We start from the raw sequence: 18,771 nt of genomic DNA on the forward strand, positions 1-18,771 counted from the left end.
TTGTTTTTCAGTCTGAGACGTGGCTCCTGGAGATGTCCTGATTGGAGAACTTCTGGGGTGATCCTGATACCAGTAGTTAAAACTATTTAATGATCCACAGGGATGCAGACAGCAAAGACAGCCCACACAGTGTGGAAATATTTAGCCAGAACAAAATGAATGTGACAACACTTACACATCGGCTGCTGCAGTTCAGACCTGCCATCTTATTTTCACGTAGCGGTCGACCCGGCCAAAAAGTGAACAGGCCCCGGACAAATGCATATCTGTGACACTACTTGCATCCCTTCCCTGTCCTGCTGCTGTTTGCTTTTATCATTTTACGTCTTGCACTGTAATCGTTTCCTCCCCTCGTTTTCATCCTTCCCAGGTTGGTGCAACTATCCGCTGGACCAGCTGGGCTTTTGGAGAGCCATGGAGAGATTAATCGAACAGCTGACTGGGCAGAAACCTCGATCGGACGACCTGGCGTGGGCAAAGAAAACTGACTGAAGAACAAATACACAAAGGGTTGAATGGAGGGATGGGCATGCAGATGAAAATGTACACAAATAGGAATGAATGGGGAAAACAGACAAATGCATATAAATGTAACTCCTGTCTCTGTGCTTATCGCTTCTTTGCTGAAGAGCAAACACTGAGAATCTGCAAACAAACAAAACGACGGTTCGCGTGATTCGTGTACACGTTGGAGTCTGTATTTTAACAAGCTTTGAACATAGACAGTGAGGTCATTAGTAGACGAGCACGCGCGCTGAAACAGCCAATCATCTCGTGCGTTTGTAAGCCTGTGTGAGCGACGCGGCGTGCTGGTGTGTAGGAAGTTTCTGGAGGTTGGGCTCTCCAGGAGTGACACCACGCTGCCTGTCGCAGGCACCGCGCACACACACGCACACACACACACGTGTGTGTATTTATATCCTTGTGGGGACATCTCATTGACATAATGTTTTCCCTAGCCGCTTACCCTAACCATCAAAAATGAATGCCTAACCCTTCCCCTAAACCTAACCATAACCTAATTGTAACCCTGACACTAAAACCACATTTTGAGTCTCAAAAATGCTTTCAAACTCACGGGGTCCGGGATTTTGGTCCCCACGAGGGCTGTTGTCCCCACAAGTATAGTAAACTACCAATTTTTGGTCCCCATGAAGATGTTAATACCTGTCCACACAGACACACACAGACACATTTGGAAGTCAAATGTTCGGCCGCTGTCTTCGATTGAGTTCTTCTTGTATTTTATTGTTTTTATCGGGGGTAATATTTTTGCACTTAGATGTAAAAGGCAGCGAGCGTTGGTCCCTGTCTCTGTGTACAGTTGTGGGGAAGCTCTGACAGTGTTGTCTCAGCGTTTGTTACTGCTTCTTTAACCCAGTAGGCGCGATGTTTCAAATATGAAGACTTGTTTGGAGTTTGAAATGAGTTCTTTGAAATCTTGGAACTTTAGCTTTGCTTTGTCAAATGAAATAATTCATCGTGGCGTCTAAAACAAATGAAACTGCAGCAGGTTGGTGTAGGATCAGCATGCACAGGAGACACACCTTTGGTCCTGGCTAATGAACACGTCATGTGATCTGAGGATCATGTGATCAGCTATCTCATGTTGTTAGTGTTCGTGCTACGCTAGGCTAAGAGAGTAGCTTCATATTTAGCATCTCACATAATTAAATAAACATGTTTCCCTGAAATGGGATTGTTTCCTTTCAAACATGCAGATCAATCAAAAAGCTTCTTCAGTTTGACCGACACTCGTTTCATGATGTTCTGCTTCCAAGGAAGCATTTGCTTTCTTCTATATTGTTAACTGGGTCTTTAGTCTTTGGACACATTTTCCAACCAGTCCTTGTATCAGACCCTTTTCAGAGCCACTAAACACTTTCCTGTGAGTGACTCGATCACAAAAGCCCCTAATTCCAAAGATAAACCAGCGTTGTGTCCGCACATAACAGAAAACTGTGTCTTTGGGGACTTTATTACTGGAAAAAACACCTCCGATAAAACAGACCAACAAGGTGATTTCTGAAGTGTTTTTAGCTGAAACCTGGCGTAGTGTGCAGCATGTCCTTAAAAAAATTGAGGCCCCTTAAAAAGTGAAGTAGAAAAGACGCGTCAGGCCGACATCTACTACAGATGAACGATATCTGACAGTCGTGGAGCAACAGGAAAAAATCCAGAGCTGATACGTGACCGCACAGATGTAGCTAGCCCTTCAGTTGATCTACTGTTAACTGAAACCTGAATTAGATTGATGGGAACTTGCGATGAATCCAAATTGAAAGTTTTTGGATTTTCAGATTGTCATTGGTATGGAGGTCAGGACAGAGGCACGGCTGTCTGCAGCCATCTGTGGACGCTCTGCTGGAGATCTCGTCCAAACTGATAGAATCGTGAATGTAGAAAAGCACACTCAGATGTTGGTCCACAGTGTAATAGCATCTAGAAAGCATGTGTCTGTCAGTGGCTTCATTTTTGTTTTTAAGATCCCAAACACACTGTCTGTTAGGGTTCAACGCAGGGGACTCAAACGCGGGACTCCTGAATCAGCTTAAGACAAGGGTTTATTAACAGGGGTCACCAAAGTGTATATACAGAGAGTGCGGGGTAGTGCTATATACAGAAATGTGAGGGACGGGCTCCAGGGGATCCAAGGGGGGAATCACTCGCTCTCCAGCTCTCCACATACACGACAGCAGTCCTCTTCTTTCACACTCGACACAGATTCACACGGGAGAGGTTATCCAGGGGGTCTGCAGATCAGAAAACAGGAATGAGAACAATATTTACAGAAGGCACTTGACTTATCTTGAGCTGAGGTTCGACTTTCACTGACGCGTGGCAGACAACGATCCAGCGAAGACCAGCAGTCACTTCCTGGCTTAAATGCTGTTCACCTTGATGGGCACCAGGTGTGTTCTTTCCCGTGGGCGTGGGCGTGAACCCGCAATGAGTTCCGCCCCGGCGACAGAGAGGAGGAGAGAGATAGAGAGAGAGAGAGAGCACAAGAGCGAGAGACAGATGGAAAAGGCCAATCAGCGTCTCGCTGATCCCTCAGGCCGTGACAGTACCCCCCCCCCCAACGGGAGCCTCCCGGCGACCCCCAGGCTTGTCAGGATGGGCCGCATGGAACGCCCGCACCATGCCACGGTCCAGCAGGGCAGACCGCGGAATCCAGGACCGCTCCTCCATCCCGTAGCCCTCCCAGTCCACCAAATACTGCAGGCCACGCCCCCGGCGCCTGACGTCCATGATCCGAGAGACAGCGAAAGCCGGGCGGCCAGCAATGACCCGGGCGGGTGGCGGGGGCCTGGAAGGAGGGCACAAAGGACTGGACAGGCAGGGTTTCACTTGAGACACATGAAACACATTATGGATCCGCATATTCCGGGGCAATTTGAGACGAACAGAAACCGGGTTAACCAGAGAGTCTATAACAAACGGACCAACGAAGGTGGGAGATAGCTTCTTAGATTCAGCCCGGAGCGGAACAAACCGGGTCGACAGCCAAACCTTTTGTCCCGGGACGTAGGCAGGTGCAGGGGTCCGGTGACGGTCCGCCAGGCGTTTATTGCGATCAGCCGTGCGAAGAAGAGCGGCCCGGGTGGCTCTCCAGGCGCGTCGACACCTCCGTAGATGCTGCTGGACAGAGGGGACAAAGTGCTCACCTTCTACAGCCGGAAAGAGAGGTGGTTGGTAGCCCAGAGATGCTTCGAAGGGGGACACCCCGGTGGCTGAGGAGGTGAGACTATTGTGGGCATACTCTATCCACGCAAGTTGCTCACTCCAAGTTGTCTGATTGGTGGATGCCAAGCACCGGAGGGCCGCCTCGAGTTCCTGATTGGCCCGTTCTGCCTGGCCGTTAGTCTGCGGGTGGAACCCAGAGGAGAGACTGACCTGCGCTCCGAGGGCGTGGCAGAATTCTTTCCATACCCGAGATGTGAACTGCGGTCCTCTATCAGAGACGATGTCCGTGGGGATTCCATGAAGGCGAAAGACATGGTTAGTCAGGAGTTGAGCCGTTTCTAAAGCAGTGGGGAGCTTGGGAAGGGCGACAAAGTGAGCAGCTTTCGAAAAACGATCAATGATAGTAAGGATGACTGAGTTACCTGAGGAGGGAGGGAGACCCGTGATGAAGTCCATTGCAATATGTGACCATGGACGGCCAGGGGTCGACAGGGGTTGGAGAAGGCCGGAAGATGGCTGATTGACGCTCTTGTTTTGAGCGCATGTAGGACAGGCAGCAACGTATTCGCGGACGTCCTTGGCCAACGATGGCCACCAGGCGAAGCGTTGTAGAAAGGTAATGGTGCGGTGGACCCCAGGGTGGCAGGTGAACTTGGCTGTGTGAGCCCAATGCAAAACTTGTGATCTGACGGTAGAGGGAACAAAGAGTAGGCCCGGGGGACCCGTACCAGGGTCTGGTTCCATGCGTTGGGCCTCTCGAATAGCTGACTCAATCTCCCAGGTTAGGACCCCGACAACACACGTGGAAGGAAGAATGGGGGTGTCCTGGGCGGTGTCTTCGGAGGTAGCAAATTGGCGTGAGAGGGCATCGGGTTTGACATTACGAGAGCCGGGTCGGTAGGTGATTGTGAATTGGAATCTAGTGAGAAACAGAGCCCACCTAGCTTGCCTGGCGTTGAGTCGTTTCGCGGACCGGATGTATTCCAAGTTCTTGTGGTCGGTCCAAACCACGAACGGTTGGGCAGCTCCCTCCAACCAGTGACGCCACTCTTCAAGGGCCAGCTTGATGGCTAGTAGCTCACGGTTCCCCACATCATAGTTCTTCTCTGCAGGGGAGAGACGGCGAGAGAAGTAAGCACAAGGATGAAGCTTACCGCCCTGTCGCTGGGAGAGCACCGCCCCCACTCCGGCGTCCGAGGCGTCCACCTCCACGACGAAGGGTTGACTGAGATCGGGTTGGATAAGGATGGGAGCAGAGGCAAAGCGCTCCTTCAGACACGAGAAGGCCTGGCGAGCCGGTTCATCCCAGCGGAAGGGGACCTTGGGTGAGGTGAGACGAGTCAGGGGTAGAGCGAGCTGGCTATAGTTGCGGATGAAACGACGGTAAAAGTTGGCGAAACCCAAGAAACTCTGAAGCTGTTTGCGATGGGAAGGAGTGGGCCAGTCTAACACAGCCTGAACTTTGGCGGGGTCCGCTCTCAGGTTACCTTGTTCAATGACATAGCCCAGGAAGGAGACTGTGGACGTATGAAACTCACATTTCTCCTCCTTCACAAAGAGACGGTTTTCCAGAAGGCGCTGGAGGACCTGCCTGACATGGCGTTCATGCTCGGAAACAGAATGAGAGAAGATGAGGATGTCATCCAGATAAACGAAGACGAAGTGGTTAATGAAGTCCCGAAGTACGTCGTTGACCAGGGCCTGAAAAACAGCTGGAGCATTGGAAAGACCAAACGGCATGACCAGATATTCATAATGACCCAGGTGAGTGTTAAAGGCTGTTTTCCATTCATCCCCCTCCCTTATTCTTACCAGATGGTATGCGTTGCGTAGGTCCAGTTTGGTGAAGATGGTGGCCCCCTGAAGGAGCTCGAAGGCAGAGTGTAACAGAGGGAGTGGATATTTATTCTTCACTGTGATATTGTTAAGGCCCCGATAATCAATACAAGGTCGTAAGCTCTTGTCTTTCTTGGCAACGAAGAAGAAGCCGGCAGCCACAGGAGATGACGAGGGACGAATGAGACCGGCAGTGAGTGATTCGTTGATGTACTTTTCCATACTTTCTCGTTCGGGCTGAGACAGACTGTATAGGCGGCTGGTAGGGAGGGGTGCGCCGGGAAGGAGATCAATGCCGCAGTCATATGGCCGATGCGGAGGAAGCGAGCGTGCTCTATCCTTACAAAACACTTGTTTGAGATCATGGTAGACGGGTGGCACGGAGGAAAGGTCCGGCGGCTCGGAGAGAGAAGAATTGGTTGGCGGTTCAGAAAAGAGGGTGGCAGCTTTAAGACAGGACATGTGACAATCTTCCCCCCACCCCACAATGCTCTCCTTTTTCCAATCGATAACGGGGCTATGTTGACGCAACCAAGGGTAACCCAGAACTAGCGGTGTGAGCGGGGCTTGAAATACATACAACTGGATAGTCTCGGAATGATTGCCAGAGAGAGTCAGTAAAACGGGCTCAGTGATATGAGTGATGTTAGGAAGCCGCTGGCCACTGAGGGCGGTGACCTGGAGTGACTGTGGCAAAGGCTCGGTGTTCAGGTTAAATCGTCGGGCCAGCGAGGCATCAATGAAGTTTTGTTCTGCCCCTGAATCGATTAGAGCCTTAAGACGGTGGACCTGAAGCTGTACAGTTAATTTAGCTGCTAGCATGAGCCGTGGAGGAGATTGTGAACTAGAGACCTCGCCCACCCGTATTCTCCCCTCTACTGGTGGGCACGACCTTTTGGCAGGGATGGGCAGGCATTGGCAACATGACCCCTTTTGCCGCAATAAAAACACTCACCGGCCCTCCACCGACGGTGCCGTTCTTCGGGTGAAAGACGAGAGCGACCCAGCTGCATAGGTTGCTCACCCTCCTCCATGTTGTGCGCCTCCGAATTTCTTCCGCCACTCGTGGCACTTCCGCCCGAGGCTTCTTCGCCGCGTCCCAGAGACCTCTGGGAAATGTAGTCCCCGGTACTGCGGCGCGCACGTAAATGCTCGTCCACCTTAACACACAACGTTATCACATCAGATAAAGTCTTCGGTAACTCTCTCATCATGAGTTCGCCCTTTAATTCATCACACACGTTATTCAACAAAGTACTTATCAAGGCTGGCTGCCCCCACCCGGTCTCCTCGGCCAACGTCCAGAACTCAATGGAGTATTCCGCCATACTCCGTCTTCCCTGCTTGAGATTTAGTAAACGGTGAGCAGCTGCCTCGGCGCCAGTACCTCTCTCAAACACACATTTAAACTTAGTCAGAAAATCCTGATAGGAGATGTTGGCGTCAGTTCTAAGAACTGCTTGAGCCCAGTTTAAGGCTGGTCCACGTAAGAGCTGGACAAAAAAAGCAATCTTTGCCCCATCAGTTTCATATGTCCTCCGCAACTGTCTAAACTGCATTGTTATTTGGGTTAGAAAACCGGCACACTTGTGAAACTCACCCGCAAAGGGCTCCGGTGTTGGCAGAGCTCATTCCGGAGGCTCCGATGGAGCGGGGCGAAGCTGAGCCGAAGATCCGGGTATCGGAGGCTCAGAGCCCGGTAACTGTGAGGAGACAGAGGGAGGAGAAACTGTTGGGCTTGCCAAAGGTGCGTGCTGGGCGAGGGCCTGCGTTAGAGCAGCCAACTGCTGATTGATGTGCCGCAGCATTTGTTCGTGGCGTTCCAACACTTCCCCGGCCGTGACGGCGTGCTGCTGGGCGGCAGAGTCCGCTGAGTCCATATTCTGGCTGGATCGTTATGTTAGGGTTCAACGCAGGGGACTCAAACGCGGGACTCCTGAATCAGCTTAAGACAAGGGTTTATTAACAGGGGTCACCAAAGTGTATATACAGAGAGTGCGGGGTAGTGCTATATACAGAAATGTGAGGGACGGGCTCCAGGGGATCCAAGGGGGGAATCACTCGCTCTCCAGCTCTCCACATACACGACAGCAGTCCTCTTCTTTCACACTCGACACAGATTCACACGGGAGAGGTTATCCAGGGGGTCTGCAGATCAGAAAACAGGAATGAGAACAATATTTACAGAAGGCACTTGACTTATCTTGAGCTGAGGTTCGACTTTCACTGACGCGTGGCAGACAACGATCCAGCGAAGACCAGCAGTCACTTCCTGGCTTAAATGCTGTTCACCTTGATGGGCACCAGGTGTGTTCTTTCCCGTGGGCGTGGGCCGAGGGCGTGAACCCGCAATGAGTTCCGCCCCGGCGACAGAGAGGAGGAGAGAGATAGAGAGAGAGAGAGCACAAGAGCGAGAGACAGATGGAAAAGGCCAATCAGCGTCTCGCTGATCCCTCAGGCCGTGACACTGTCGGTGTACTAAAAGCATACCCAGATTCTCAGTGGAGGGCTGTCCGACAGGGATCGGCCTCCCTGGAAATCTCAGCGCTCTTAAAGCAGTTTGGGATCATTTTGGCAGAGACTGGTGAAAAAAGGAAAAGAGGAGCTTTGAATCTCCTTAAAGAAGCTTGGAGAACTATTCCTGCAGACTACGTAGAGAAACTACAGCTGACCTAAGAGACCAATAAAGTTAACAATATCAAATATCGACCTATAAGTTGTACCAAGTCTCTTTGTTCCTTAAATACTATATTTCTAATGATGTTTGCATGTTTCAGTAAACTGCTGCACCGACTTCCAGTTTTATTGTCAATATCATATAAAGTATCAGAAGAATATAAAGCTCAGTGCTTTTGTCACACCCAGAGTCGTGTGAAATAATCTCTTTGGTCCATTTGAAGCGGCATACACCAAAGCTGATCCTTTGTGGCCTAGATTTGCCTCTAGGCTGAACTCTTTCGGTTTCTCTGAGGAAGCTTGGGGCATCCCTGAACAACAATAAGTCCACCACGTGTTCTCAGGGCTGGACGAGCTGCTCATGCGTCCAGTATTTGAACACGTAGACTTTCATGTTTTGTTCAGAAAAGCGAGGTCACAGAGCGCCCATCCTAATGATGTCGCTCACCGGGCAGTGTTATCTGTTTCAGTGCTAGTTAACCACCTGGTTAACAGTTAAACTGTTGCAGTCACTGATAAGCAGCTGGGAGCATTCAGACTTTTAATTTATTGCTGTGTTCATGTCTCAAATCTTCGCGTTGAAAAACAGAAATGTTGTGCGCTGTGGTGCATGTTGGACTGCAAATATCAAACTTAACGCACAAGTTTGTGGCAGCTGATGGGAAATGAAAACAACGGGCTGTAGTCGGCTGAAAGTCCCGTCAGTCCCAGAAGGTCGACAGTAACAGCACTTTATTGTTTTACCAAGTAAATGTCTAAAAACGTGCAAGTACCCGTTTTTCATCGTCCCACACACATGAAATCATGTCGCGCTCACACACACACACACACACACACACACACAGAGGTTCTTTGTCACATTGTGTGTCGTTGTTTTCTCTGGCTTTATAATTTTCTATTTTTTTTAATAACGGAGCGACGCTTGTATAGTTAAATCCTGCGGTTCCATTTTGCAGCTCAGCGCTCGCTGCTCATCTGCCTTAATGTTTTTATCTGCTCTTTGATTTAAATAAAGATTTATTAACTCCACCTGTCATTCGTTTTCATCTGAATAATATGTTTGATGACATTTGGAGAGCAGGTCATGAAACGTGCAATATTATTGGTCAAAAAGAAAGATTTTAGCTTCAACGCTCAGAGGATCACGAGGGCAGGGGTGTTTCCTGTTTTTGTTTTTTTTAATGGGGGGGTCGTGGAAAAACAGACAATTCATCAGAAATAAAAACCAAACAGAAGCACTTTCAAAAACTGCTCCGTAAGAATATGGCGGCAACATTGACACCCAAAATGGCAAATAATGAGTTCATAAAAATGTCGCCTGGTTGCAAAAGTAAACGTGTTTCATTTTACTGAGTGGTTGAAGTAAATCAAGTGTCTCACATCCTTTCTTACACTTTATTGAACGAGTGATGGTCGTCAAAGGGAAGGAAAAAACCCCACAAAACAAAACGCTGAGCTAAATGAGAAAGACATCTTTGAACCTTAAAATTTCTACCATTGCATTTTCTAAAGTCGCTTGACTGTAATGCAGTTTTAGAAAAGAACCTTTTTTGTGTCTTTAGATTTAGAAGATTTGGATATTCTCTTGATAAAAGGTGGATAAAGGAATTTTAATTTGCCTTAAACGTTTTTCTTTGCTGCCCAGTCAGAAATGTATTTCTGTTGCGGTACGCACACCACTGCTGAATCACCAGCGCCCTCTAGTGTCAGGTTTACCTCTCTGCTCGTACCCCTGGTGTTCTGCTCACTTCCAGAAATGGATGGATGGATAAACGGATGCCTCGTGGCACCGGGAGCACAGATTAAAAGCTCTGGTGTTTTGCCGTGACCTCACCATCCACAGCAAACAGCAGAGCCTCTGCAGCAGCTGATATGGAGCCTGCTGAGAGCCAGAGGCAGGCCCACAGCTGGAGAAGAAGGAAGGAGGAAACAAGGGAGGATGATCAGATGCATGTGATTTACTTTCAAGGCTATGAAACTATCATTAAACATGAGTAAGACGTTTGTGCTTCGTGCTGGTGGTATAAGTACGCATGTTCACCTGATGGTAATATTTGCATCGAGTCCCGAGAGAAAGAACGACACAATGTGCAGAACAGTCTAAAGAGCTTGGAAAGAAAAGCGTCTGGACTTCTTTAAGTTGCTTGAAGAAGTTTCACCTCTCATCCAAGAAGCTTCTTCAGTTTTAGGGTCAAATGGTGGAGAGTCCCAGATTTAAGCCCTGTGGGAGTGTCCCCCAGGGGGGACATGGACCCCCTAATGATTCAATTCAATTTTGTTTTTATTTATATAGCGCCAAATCACAAAAACAGTCGCCTCAACACGCTTAATGATCCTCTACCTAATCACACGAGTTGAGGTGTGAAAACAAGAAACTTACAGAAGTCCAGATGCTTTCTTTCCAAGCTCTTTACGATGACCTGGATGACTGAGAACAATGTGCAGAATATTTAAACATCATAAGCCGAGTGTTGGAGATTATCTGTAAATATCAGCATGTTTACTGCGTCGGTGCAGCTGAGAACAAACGAATTGTTTCGTTTATCGGATAAAAATGTTGACATGTTGATATCGATATCGTTCTTCCTGAGGACGGTACACACTAGAAATATTAACACAAATCAAAATGTCACTGAGTCTGTGGTTGAAGTCAGGGGATCAGTAAAGATCCAACAACCCACGTCTACTTCCAAGCCAACACCTGCTGAATATGGCGTTCTTTTTGTGCCACTATTCTGAGCGCACGTAAAAAAAATTTGCAGGTGCAAGTGTTGCATTTTGAGGAGAAATTTATTTTGAGTGAAGAAAAGCTGAATTTGAGTGAACAAAATTCATTGCTGCGTGCAACAAAATGTATTTCAGTGTTTGCTATTACACACACACACACACACACACACACACACACACACACACACACACACACACACACAATTGCAGCCCCTCTCGCTCAGTTTGTGTATTTGCGCTCGCTCGCAATGTGTTGCTCGCGCTCTCAACATTTCTGCCCGTGCGCGCTCAACTCTTTCTCTACACCGTTATATTTGTGCCACAAAACCAGCCAATCACAGACTTGGATGCAAAAAAATCTGATTGGCTGTTTTGGTCTCCAATCAGCTCGAAATGACGAAATGCAATATCCCAGAATGCATTTTGTCCAAAACTCAAACGAGGCAGTGGCGGAGGAACACAGAGTGGCGGAGTTTGAAATATTACTCTTTCTGGGTCACAAAATAAACTTTTAAGATATTTTCATGCGAGAATGTTTCTGTGTAAACTTCAAATATCTGCTCGATTCATCAAGACATCACATATTTGCATAAGTGCTCTAATGTTTTCAGAGATGCCTGTTACCCACCAGCTGACCGCATAGCTGGACTGGCCGTTGGGCATACCGGACATTTGCCTGGTGGGCCGATGGTGATTTTTCATTTCTATGTTTGTTTGTTTTTGTAACGGTATAAACAATGAAAGGTGGTGAATTAGCCAATTGGTCATGATCAACTCTGGGCTGGACCAATTACAATACATCCGCATTGAGAGGAAAAGGAACGCGATTAGTCCCGAACTTCAGCTAGAATGAAAAAAAGACACAAAGCTGGAGATATTCTGCCTTTAGCTGTCAGCTGTCTCTTCTCCTCTCATTCTCCCCCCTCCCTCTCCTGTTGCTACTTCAATCATGAAACTGATCAATGATCAGCTGATCGTCTCTCTTGTTTGTTTATCGCCCACTTTGCGCCAGAAACAGGAAACCAGCGGATGTCGCGCTAAACAATAGCAGCACGTTTAAGCTTGATCAGCTGTTGTTAGAATTTATTTAATATTACTTTCTAGTATCAGCTGATGTTTGCTGGAGCCACAGCTGTAAAGCTGCTGGTCATGATGTCGGTTTGGATATGTGGTGAGAGGGAAACATGAAGGTGATACAAATCATACAAATATACCAACAAGACAGTGTACGTCACTGTCACAACAGCGTTTGTTTTAGTTCAAAGGCTTTATGGTTTTTCCTGTAATACCTGGTGGTGTAGTCGGTGATTTTTTGTCAGTTCAGCCTTTTATATTATGTTTAACCCGAGTGACCACCCAGTCAGCTGGTGGGTAACAGGCATCTCTGAAAACATTAGAGCACTTATGCAAATATGTGATGTCTTGATAAATCGAGCAGATATTTGAAGTTTACACAGAAACATTCTCGCATGAAAATATCTTAAAAGTTTATTTTGTGACCCAGAAAGAGTAATATTTCAAACTCCGCCACTCTGTGTTCCTCCGCCACTGCCTCGTTTGAGTTTGGACGAAATGCATTCTGGGATATTGCATTTCGTCATTTCGAGCTGATTGGAGACCAAAACAGCCAATCAGATTTTTTTGCATCCAAGTCTGTGATTGGCTGGTTTTGTGGCACAAATATAACGGTGTACAGAAAGAGTTGAGCGCGCACGGGCAGAAATGTTGAGAGCGCGAGCAACACATTGCGAGCGAGCGCAAATGCAAAAACTGAGCGAGAGGGGCTGCAATTGTGTGTGTGTGTGTGTGTATAATAGCAAACACTGAAATACATTTTCTGCACGCAGCAATGAATTTTGTTCACTCAAAATAAATTTCCTCAAAATGCAACACTTGCACCTGCAAATTTTTTTTACGTGCGCTCAGAATAGTGGCACAAAAATAACGCCATAGCTGAACGTGGACCGAAGGTGGACTGATTCAGTCTTTGCTGCTGTCGCAGCATTTACATAATAATTCAGGGAAAATGTGCTTGCTTAATGTAACAAAATGCACTCCTCTTTAAGAAAACAAAATTAAGTCCATTCATTAGATCGTCTGCTTATCAGGTTAAATCGTAGGGGGGTGGAGCCTAACCTGCCTGTGATTGGCTGAAAGCAGCGATTAAACCAGCCATTAAACATGTTTTTAAAATACAGTTTCATTCCCCTTATTCCAAAAATTCCTTTGTCCTCCACTTCCGGCTGCTCACTACAGTGGGATCATCTTCCTCCTCCTCCTCAGTCTTCCTCTTTTACACCTGCCTGGAAACTCTTTATTCAACATCTTTTCACCAGTTTATCCACCGTCCCTTCTCTGTACACGTCCAAACTTCTCAGTCTTGTCTCTCCAACCTGATCTGTCCCTCTGATGCATCATTTCTAATCCTGGACGATCACAGTGAAAATCTCAACTCTGCAACCTACAGCTCGGCAAAAAGTCCACTGCTGCTGACATTTCCTCTACAGGCATTTTTACAGCTGTCCTCACTAATCTCTCATCTTCATCATTCATCAACTCCTGACGGCACTCCTTCTAATCTTCTGTTCACTTGTTAGTACATTTCCATGTCGATTCTTAGTCCCTCTGACCTGATGCACATCCTTTCAGTCTTTGCATCCAGCCAAAAGTCCTTTTCTCCGTACGTCCACCCTCGTTTTCCTTCATCATAAATTCTCCACAGTACTCCTTCCACCTTCTCAGCACAGTCTGTTCACTCATTAGTGCATTAGTGAGGATCCAAATATTTGAATACATATTTGTCTCTTATTTATCATTTTCATATATATGATTTCCATTCACAGAACATAATATGTAAGGCAAACAAAATGAAAATACTTCACTGCGACTGCATGTCTTCAGAAATTGACTTTTATATGATATGTGTGTGTACAGCACCTTTGACTGGATAAACACTTAAGAAAACTCATGGATGGATGGACATGCGTATATACATCCTTTATGATATTTTGAGTATTGAACTATTTAGAATTATTTTAAAAAATGGTTAAAAGTGAGTTAAAGAAAAGGAAAGTTGACAGTTCTCTCTCTATATAAATATATATAAAACCAGTTTTGGGTGAACGTTTGTGTGATTTTTGATCTTGCGTTCACACACGCACACACACAGACATGTGCACGTCTGTGGCTGTGTAAGAACACGCCCTCATCACGCTTGTCTTCATATAGCTCACAGTAAGAGCTCTTTTGACATTCCCACATTACTACCATCACTTCCACTGTTACGCCCTTTGCTAACAAGACACACAGCTCGCCTTGCTCACTCTCTCTCTCCGTCTCTCTGCGTGGCGGTGACATATTGGATCGCACTATGCGATGTGCTTGGCTGATCAGTGTCTCACGCTGGCAGCTATTAAAGTTTCTATCAGACATACTGAGATCCAGGACTTGATGGCAACACTTGCAGCAGTTAGATGTAGGGACATGAATATGCAGCTTTTACGCTGATACTTAAGACTCACAATAAAGTGACACAATAAAGGAAAAGTTTATTTTCCCCATGCAATAGTTCGATAGAGGACTGACCAGCCAAGTTGTACACAGCAAATCCAGCATGTCCAAATTAACACTGTCAGATTTGATTTCAACTCTTTTAAAGTGTCTATGTGGGTCCACACCAGAGAGAGTTAATTTAACTCTTATTGGAGAGTTGGTACGTTAACTCTGATTTAGTGTTAAGTACCAAATCTGTCTGGAGTTGATAATTTAACACTTATTAATCCTAACTAGGTGTTAAGAGTTTATATACTAACTCTCACAGAGTATTCTAGTTTAACTACATAAGAGTTATCTTCTAATTAATTCTAAAAAGTCTGAATTTTACTCTTCTGAACTTCTAGAAATTCCTTTGGAAATAAACATTTATTACAAAGAGGCAATGGTTTTTGAAAAACATTTATTTTGAACTGTGCACTACAATTTCAAAACATTTTCTGAAACATGTAACAATATGGAGCAATGTACATGTTCTCACTTTCATTAGAATATTGTTTATCAGACATAGGTAAATGCAACAGCATGCTCATTGTTCTTTTCTTCAATACAATATGCATGTCCTCCATTCATCACTTCTGCTCTCCCCCATATTCCACCTTCACAAGCATATCCTGTGTGGAGATTCAATAAAAAATAGTTGTGCACTAATTAATTGCACAAATAATCTGGTAATCAATTGCAGCACAGTAAAAAAAAGAAAAGAAAAAAAAAAGAATCATTTTTGAGCTATAATTTGTATTTCCCCAAAAGATTCCAGATATGAATCCAATGCCCATATTTAAAGGCAATATTCTACCCGAACATGTTTGTTAAAATGGTGCTCTCTCAAACAACTGAAGAACACAGACAACAGTTAATGTTGAACTAAATTTAAAAACTCAATCTTTTTCATTTTTACCTAAACCGTGTGTACAAAACTCTGGAGGGATCTAAACGTACAACCCAGTCAGGAAATCTGCTACTGCTGTTTGCTCGTTCTTTTTGTGGGAGATCGTTTTCAGGCTTGAAGTAGCACCATTATACCAACATTTCACAATCTAGACATTGTTTTAGGTGCATTTAAGTTAACCAAAAACTTGAATGAAAATTCATATGCAAGCTTTTTTTCAAGGCTGTACTATTTGCCCGCAGACAATACATTTCAGCTAGCTAAAACAGATTATTATGCTATCACCGAGCAACGTGGCTAATGCCTTTCACACAGCTTTGTCTCAACTCCAAAAAGCCACAGAAGTAAAAGCTAATAATAATAATTGAAACAATGTCACAAAAAATGACTTACCAAGCATGGCAAACAACTCAAATATGTAGAGCAAAATGTTCTGAAACGGCTTCACTTCAGCTTGGATCGGAATCTGTGGTGCTGGGGGTGGGGTCTGTGAATTTACTCTATTAGTGTCATAGCCCCTCTAGGAGTTCGGAGTTAAGAGGTCAAGAGTTAATGTTTCCATTGTAACACCTCCAGATTTGACATAGAAACACTAATTTTTAACACTCGATTTTAACTACTATCATTTTACACCTCAGAGTTACATTAAAAGAATGTGACTCTACTTAGAGTAAAATTAACTCTACTTTTGCAAGAAGTCTACTAACACCAAAACATTTGACACTTTTGAATTTGCTGTGTACTTTGTGCTTTTTGCAAGTGCTTAGCTCTGTTCTGGTCTTGCTTCACCAAGTCCCGAGGGCATTTCGTTGCTCTTTAGTAGTTATTTGCTTTGTTTCTCAGCTGTGATAACTTTGATGTTGCTCTGGAGGGGATGTTTCTTCAAGTGTTGTTGTTGCAGCTAAAGCCAGCTCCCCCTAGCTGCTGGAAACAGAGTTAATGACACTAAACTACTGAGCTACAGTCGTTTGCTGGGAAACTGAAACAGTCAGTTAAAAACCGTTCTGGTCTCAAGTGTTGGTACACGTGTGGCAAAGCACACACTCGTGCAACTTTGTGAGACATGAAGGTGTTCCAGATCTAAATGTGCACGTGCCTACACTCTCACAACTTTTAGATCATTTTCTCCACATTCGTGAGTTTACTTGATTGCTTGCCGAGATTTTGGGGATAGACCCAGTCTAACTGGGTCCATCGGGGTTTGACAAAAACCTGAAGTTAATGAGCAGAAGTAACAGAGAACCACGACTCCTCTGTCACAGTGTAAGTTTGGCAGCAGGTGACTTATGTCAAGCAAGGTGTGAGAATCTCCTTTTTTAGAAAGGTGTTTTCACACACACCCTGGTACTAGCTCGCCGTGTGTACGCACACCTGCATGCATATGAGACTCTGTTTTCCTTTTGCAACTTTTCTGTGGTGTAGATGCATAAGCTTCTGTGTGTGTGCCTCACCTGCAGGCGCTTGTACAGGTGAGAAAGCCAATTATGAGAGTTGATGGATAAGCAGTGAGCCATGACAGACCTGGTCATGTTCACTGTGCACCTTAATTCACAATGAATCATTAAGTCAAACTGAAGCTAAGAGATTTTAATGCATTTTACATGAAGAGTAAGTGTGACGATGTTACACAGCTACCAAGGAAAAACAAAAACAGTTCCCTAAAACATCTGGGAACAGCTGATCATAAAGGATCATCATTTATCATTTTTACAAATACATTTAAAAAATTTAAATATTTTAACATTTGAAGTTCTTTAAAACAACAATAATTTACATTCAACACAAAAACAACTGATGTAATTTGAATTTTGGGAACCAAAGTGTGACTGTGACTATTTAAGCCTGAGATTTTGTTCTATATGTATCATTTAAACATTTATGTTTCAGCAGTCATAGAGTCATAGAAGACATTGTTTGTACTGTCATATCAGAAAGAGCTTCTCTTTAGTACTGAATACACCATAATATGTAAAACTGCTACTTAACATACCTTAATAATAATAATGATGATGATGATAACAATAAAAATTAAATGATGATGATAAAGTAGTACTGTCAGCAGCAGCCACAGCCGCAGAGCTGAACGCTTCTGAAAAAGACAATTTTTTCACATTATAAAATAGTGTTGAGTCCATTTTTAAAGTTTGGTGACTCATGAATGAGGGATAAAAGTATGACCAGGACAAAGAACACATATGTACACACCTTTTGTACCATATTTTGGTTTTAACAGTCTTAGTTGTTGTTTTAGTTGTTTTTATTGACTTATTTCATTGACTTATTTGTTTTTTCTATATTTTACTGCATCATTGTTTTACATTTTATTTGTTCTAGTGGCATTTTACATGTGCAGCATGGACTGTTTGTAAATGTGCTATATAAATAAACTTGACCTTGACACTGATGTACAGCCGAGCCCTTTTAAATATTTATAATTTACTAAATAAGATATTATTATTCAGATTTCATTATTCTCCTGAAATCTATATTTCCAGTACTGCCCTCTGACTTTGACATTTAATTGGACAGTTGAGTAAAGAGGGGCTGATTCAGAGGCATGTGTAGGATTCTGTGTAATGAAGTTCTGATGAATATGATGATCTAAATGTTGTACAGCTTCCTCCTTCAGTCATAACTTGTTTTTTAATGCAGGCTTTGTAACAGAGACACATGCATACAGACTTTTTATTAATGCATTTTGTTTTCCAGATTCTTTGAGACGATCAGTGACACCACCTACCTTTGGGTGGTGCAGCTGTGTATGCGGTTGCTTCACAGCAAGAAGGTTCCTGGGTTCAGTTCCATGAGCTGACTGGGCCGTCTAATCCAACGACACGCATGTCTGGCTCATTTCTAAATTGAAAATAAGCAGGAATAGCTCTCTATGTGTCTTAGAGAGATGACCTCGTCCGTATCTTCGATCCATTTTTCACTGCTGTTTATTTTACTCACGTTTGAAGCAGCCACACATGTACGTACGTGTAAATCAACAAAATGACAGGGTTCAAACAGCAGCGCAGTCATATCTCATCATTAGCATGTAAACAGTTAATTTAGTCTCATATTGTACTCAGCTGTGCAGTAGGTGAGTGTAATCGGGTGGGGGTAATGGGTGAGGCTGGTGTGGTTGGGGGGAGTTAGTGTGAGGATCAGGGTGGGAAAGGGGGCGTTGATGTCATGGGACCTGGTGATGAATAGCTGACATAGGACTGCAGGGACCCAAACACTGTCAAACTGTCACGCCACTCCCACTCACACACAGTGGGAATGCCAATTAGATGAGAGCGCTGTGTTCACACATGTGAATGTGTAAGACTGTTGTTTGAGTTAAAGGAATCATCACAAAGCAAATGCTGTTAAAGATTTTGCAGTGAACCATAAGGTGAAGGTGCTGCCTTCAC

The 18,771-nt window shown here is 44.9% G+C and overlaps 1 protein-coding gene across 1 annotated transcript in view; it reads left to right on the top strand.

Annotated features, from left to right (window-relative positions):
* si:ch211-212o1.2 (uncharacterized protein LOC492735 homolog) overlaps window positions 1-604 on the top strand; it is a 47,256-nt gene extending 46,652 nt beyond the window's left edge. Inside the window, exon 6 of the mRNA XM_063480219.1 lies at window positions 371-604. Within this exon, the coding sequence (XP_063336289.1) occupies window positions 371-492 (122 nt within the window). The 3' untranslated portion in view covers window positions 493-604. The remainder of the gene's footprint in view (window positions 1-370) is intronic.
* Window positions 605-18,771: the final 18,167 nt, after the last annotated feature.

This window comes from Pelmatolapia mariae, linkage group LG7 (genome assembly GCF_036321145.2).
Source record: "Pelmatolapia mariae isolate MD_Pm_ZW linkage group LG7, Pm_UMD_F_2, whole genome shotgun sequence".
In the NCBI taxonomy this organism is placed as follows: Eukaryota; Metazoa; Chordata; class Actinopteri; order Cichliformes; family Cichlidae; genus Pelmatolapia; species Pelmatolapia mariae.